The sequence below is a fragment of the Montipora foliosa genome, chromosome 4, assembly GCF_036669935.1.
Source record: "Montipora foliosa isolate CH-2021 chromosome 4, ASM3666993v2, whole genome shotgun sequence".
Lineage (NCBI taxonomy): Eukaryota > Metazoa > Cnidaria > Anthozoa > Scleractinia > Acroporidae > Montipora > Montipora foliosa.
Window position 1 is genome coordinate 16,510,299 of NC_090872.1, and position 5,000 is coordinate 16,515,298.

General features: G+C 41.7%; 2 protein-coding genes across 2 annotated transcripts in view; one reads left to right on the forward strand and one right to left on the reverse strand.

Annotated features, from left to right (window-relative positions):
* The window catches only part of LOC138001068 (uncharacterized), a 424,432-nt gene that overhangs the window by 209,621 nt on the left and 209,811 nt on the right, over positions 1–5,000 (forward strand). The window lies entirely within an intron of this gene.
* Positions 1–5,000, reverse strand: part of LOC138001063 (plexin domain-containing protein 1-like) — a 6,652-nt gene that overhangs the window by 1,302 nt on the left and 350 nt on the right. The window contains exons 2-7 of the mRNA XM_068847730.1: positions 4,366–4,521; positions 3,817–3,939; positions 2,756–2,809; positions 2,484–2,651; positions 2,087–2,182; positions 1,827–1,914 (exon numbers count right to left, since the gene is read on the reverse strand). Of these exons, the coding sequence (XP_068703831.1) occupies positions 1,827–1,914; positions 2,087–2,182; positions 2,484–2,651; positions 2,756–2,809; positions 3,817–3,939; positions 4,366–4,521 (685 nt within the window). The remainder of the gene's footprint in view (positions 1–1,826; positions 1,915–2,086; positions 2,183–2,483; positions 2,652–2,755; positions 2,810–3,816; positions 3,940–4,365; positions 4,522–5,000) is intronic.

The following is a 5,000-nucleotide window of genomic DNA, read 5'->3' on the forward strand; positions in this document are numbered from 1 at the left end:
AAAGAAGAAAAGATGACAAGTAAAAAATATCTCATAAGGCCGTACAGTCATCAAGGGGTCAAGAGAGAGACTGGGCACTAAGTAAGAAACTCGCAACTTGTGAGGCATTAAAGGAAAACGTACACCACTTTCCATGGCATAATAAACAACACCACACGAAAGTACTATCCAGTAACTTTCATTTGAAGGGTTACACTTTTGCAGGGGCGGAGTCAGAATATTCAGAGGTGGAGAGGAAACACAAAAAAAATCCTCGCAAGAACACAATTCCCCTGAAACGAAAACGCAGGTTAGGTAAAATGCCGCTTTCAGGGAGGATATATGCCCAAAGCGTACGGCTTTAAAAATAAAGGGAATTAACATCATCATCATCATCGTTATCGCCAGTCCATCGATTTCGATGTAGACACGATAGAGGAGAGATTGTGAATAAGTCATGTTGGTTTGTTCTTGCATGCTCGTAGGTGAGCTGCCAGACCGGCTCTGGATCTACATAACCTTTTACATTTCTCACTGCTGAAGTCACTGGCACTAGGAACTGAGTCGCACCGAGCATGAGCAGACAGATAGTCGGCTGCTCGCTTTTCCTCAACTCTCAGCCCATCCTTAAACCACAGTTTCTGACCACCACGCTTCCGCTTGCCACCCACTAGACGCACTATCAAACACTTGCTTGGGGAGGCGATCATCAGTCATACAATCAAGGCTTCCACACTCGCAGCTCCTCGCTACAGGACCGTCACGTCTGGAATTCTGTCTGTCCATTTTATATTCATGATCTGCCGTAGATGACGGAGTTGGACTCGGGTCAGCTGCTTGATGTGCCTAGGGTAGAGGATCAACGTTTCGGTGGAATATCGAAGTGATGGTAGCACTGCAGTGTTGTAGACTTTGATCTTAGCGTTAGTATTCTTCAAAGCCTCTCCATTTACTTCAACAAGAGGTTGCTCGTGCTCTTGCTGCAGTGGTGATGGTTGGTAAAGGAGCTCAGTTTTGGTTGCATTTATTTGCAGTCTAAAGCAAGTTGCAGCCTCAACAAACAGATCGGTAATCTCCTGTATAACGTCCTGGCTTGTAGCTACCAGAGCTGAGTCGTCTGCATAAAGCAGCCCCCTCACGCAGATCACTGTTGTCTTTGACGTAGCACGCAGCCTGGCAAGGTTGAAGAGGCCATCATCTGGTCGGCTTCGGATGTACACACCTTTTGTTGTCCTGCTAGACACATATTCCAGTACTGCGGCGAGGTAGAACGCAAACAGAGTCGGCTACCCCCTTCCCAAATGCACCCGTGTAGTCAAGGGTTCAAAGTGTTTACTAGTAATAATGCGCCCATCAAATCGAAACTTCAACAACCCCCTCCCCCCCCCCCCCCCTTCCGGGCAAACACCGGCCATATGACAATCTTCTGTGCCCGGGGAGTGGGGAATTTGACCTTTGCCTCCGTGGCGTGGGGAAAATTGAACTGGAAGTGTCAGGATCCAAATGATTTTTTTTCGGGCGCCGAAGTCGCTAATAGCTATAAAACACGTGTTTGGACGAGATGGAAGAGTTTAAAGGAAGACATATAGCAATTGTGAGCGATTGGCTTACAAAAAATGTCTTTATTAAAGACGACAGGAGCCGACGATTGTTCTTTAGTAGGGTATGACAGACAAATCCGACGATAGGGTAGGGCATTTTAACACCATTTTGGCCCGAGGGGGCGGGAATTTGAACAATCCAATCTTCAAAAGTTCAAATTCCCAGGGGATGTTGAAGTTTCGAATTGATCGGCGCATAACATGCTCATAAGTAGAATTACCGGAAAAATTTGAGTTATTAATAACCTGTTAATCTTTTGGCACCATGTGCAATTAAATTCAGTGGATTCTTTTCTCTTGGCACATTCTTCACATGTCCCTGCTGAGATGCAACCTGCATGGAAGGATTTAATTTTAAGCAATGAAACAGCAAATAATTTCAACGAATTAATAACGTTGAAAACGGTTATATCTGTTACCTTCTCTAAACCAAAAGAGTTATTAAACTGATAGAATAGTAAGTTTGTAAACTAAGGTTGGAAATAGTATAATTTTGTCTGTCTTACTGGCTTTTGGGCGAAATATGACAGCAGCGTTATTTATAACCCAGCTTTGGTTGATGTGCACCGCGTCGTAAGTATAGAATGTGCGAAATAATTGCCCTGCAAAAAAGATAGAAATGAATCAAAGAGGTAATACTGATCTTGCAAATTTACAGTAAAGCTTTTACTGAATAAATGCAGTTCAACGAGAGTTACAATAGCCTCCCAAAAATGCAGTGGTAATTGTCATTAGTTTCCGGACACGTTCACGGTATGTCTTTTGCTCCCAAAAGTTGTTTTAGCTGTTCTTGTTGCCTGAGACATTTGTTCCTCTGTCGTTCAAAGGAGGCTATTATCGTTTTTCCGTTCGATTGCTTCATCTTTAATTGACTCAACTCGCGTTATTTACCGCTCTACTTACAAATGCCGTAGTAGTGTTTGAGCGTGTCGACGTAATAAGCATCCGAAATGCCAATGGCAACTGGATGACCTTCAACTGAAATGTTGTGCACTGGAAACGGGATCTTGTGATAGATAAACTTAATTTCACCAGTCTTGTTCAACACACATTGAAACGTAAAGCTGCCCGCTGAAAAGAGAATAAATTTTGACGAATAAAGAAAAAAGAAATTTAATTGTGCAGTATTACCAAATATCACTATCCATGCTGACTGAAAATGAAGAATTCCTTACCTTCAGGATCGTTATCAAGGATTACGTTTGACCACTGAATAATGAATTCATTCCCTAAGTTGCAAGAAACAAAGAGATCATCAGTGCTATTCTTTCTTTACACTATTACCCGTCAAAAATGACAAAGATAACTGCAACGCCGCCAAAGAGTGCAATTTTATCAGCAAAAACATGCCCTCTGCCTCTACACGTGCTCGCACGTGCTCGCACGTGCTTTTGACTGTCTTGGTACTTTTCTTTGCTATCACCTGCAAACCATATTGCATGGTGAAGTGAGGACTGGACATTATAAAATCAAAGCCATTCGCATCAATCGACTCTTTTGGGCCGGATTTTCGATCTCAATCAAGTTAAAATAGGGCAAACATCATTATTTTTTGAGGTCTTTTTTATTGCGTTAAAAATGTTGCTAATTGAAGATTGGTGACGAAACGTGTTTGTTTCGTCTCAGATAGTAAGCGCGTCATGATTCGCCAATTCATTCATCGGGCAATGTTCGGGCAGTTCGGCGGCCCACTAATGAACGAAAGTCTGTTTTTGATGCTTCTTGCAAAGATCAGATATAAAAATATCTCAATAACCTCGTTTTATTGTGCCGTAATGTATGTTACGCCACTTTATTTTTTTCAGTCGATTTGTAGCCCTCGTACCTGGCGTTAGGCAGACTGGAAAGAAAAAGCGACCGTAACTTATGACGTGTCACGAGAAGACGAATTTGGCATGAGATATGACCACCCCCCCCCCCCCACCTCCCCCTCCCTGCTATTGCTGATATCAGGGCTATTTGTGATCGAGAGCAACAAAGTCAATACCAAAATAATTGATGATAGTGACCTACTTCCTGGCAAAAGCTTCGATGCAAAATCGGAATGAACCAGTCAGAATTCGAAACAGTCATGCAACTTGTTCAAGCACGGGCAAACACCTGCGCTAACACGCATACAAGATACGATTTGGTCGATTTTGTTTATACTTCACATCTGTTATAAAAGATGCGAGTGATTTTTTTGCTAGGCACTATGTGTAGTAAACTCAAATGCAAACATTGCTTTTTCTCTTACCGTCGGTAAAATGATGAACTGTGCTTGTGATGTTAAGTGAAGGGTTAAAGTGTGCCATCAGTGGGGCAACATACTGAAACTTTGACACTTGACGGCTTTTTGATATACCCAGATTAATAAAACCTGCAGAAACAAATCTCATCTCAAATCGTGTAAAAAATTTGCCGCGGCTACCTCGGTTATTGTAGCCCAGGGCCCGGTTGTTCGAAAGCCTATTAACTTAATCCAGGATTGGCGTAAACTTTTGTTTCATGTTTTCAACTTTTGGTGAAAGTTTCTTTTGCTTATTCTTGTTTTTCAAGATTGACTTCTTCTAATGTAAAGTTTTGCCGTTTATCAGCGTTCAACAGCATTTGGGAATAAAGAAATAAACTCCTTGGTTAATTTTTAATCTGGGATTAGCGTTAATTGGCTTTTGAAAGTGACATTTCTTGATAAGAAGCTATTGGTATAAATCAGTACATACATAAACTTTTGCATTGCTTTTGCAATTGTTCAATGCAGAGAGGAAGGTTTTCATACATGGCTTTACTACACGTAATATCTTACCTCCAGTGGTAAGAGTTGCATTTGTCACATAGTGACCGTAGAATGGAAACTTGAAAGGCAGTTTGACCACCCCAATTGCACGATTGTTTGACGAAAGATGATCATCTCGTACGCTTCCAGCTCTTTGTCTGAGGTCTGTCCATAGGTGTCCCCCGTCTTGATAAAAGAGTGATGTGTAATACTTGTGATCGTCCTAAAATTGACGAGTTTCGATACTTTCGAAAGAGGTTTATCAATTGAGTGTTTTTACAAAGCGTCTCAGTTACTCAACTTAGCACCGCTGGGTTTTATAATTACTAAATAGAGAACAACAAAACGGGCAATGAAAACTCGCAAAACTTCTTCACAGCCCCCTGCGAACAAAACGCGAGATCTTTCTTGCAGAACTACAAATGGCCAAGATAGAGAAAGAAAACACGTTTGTAGGGATAAATGTTCGTTCCAATTTCATAACCAACGTTTGTCTTATTAACAGATGAGAGATGTTTCGAGACGACTTTTTCGTTGGCGTTGCTTATGGTCTCTAATTAATGTTTGGCACTGCAGGTGCTGTGCTTATTACTACTGACTGTAGATGCATATAGGCTAGACGGCTTCGGCAATTTCTACAACCTGCATTATGCCCCGTTTGCTGA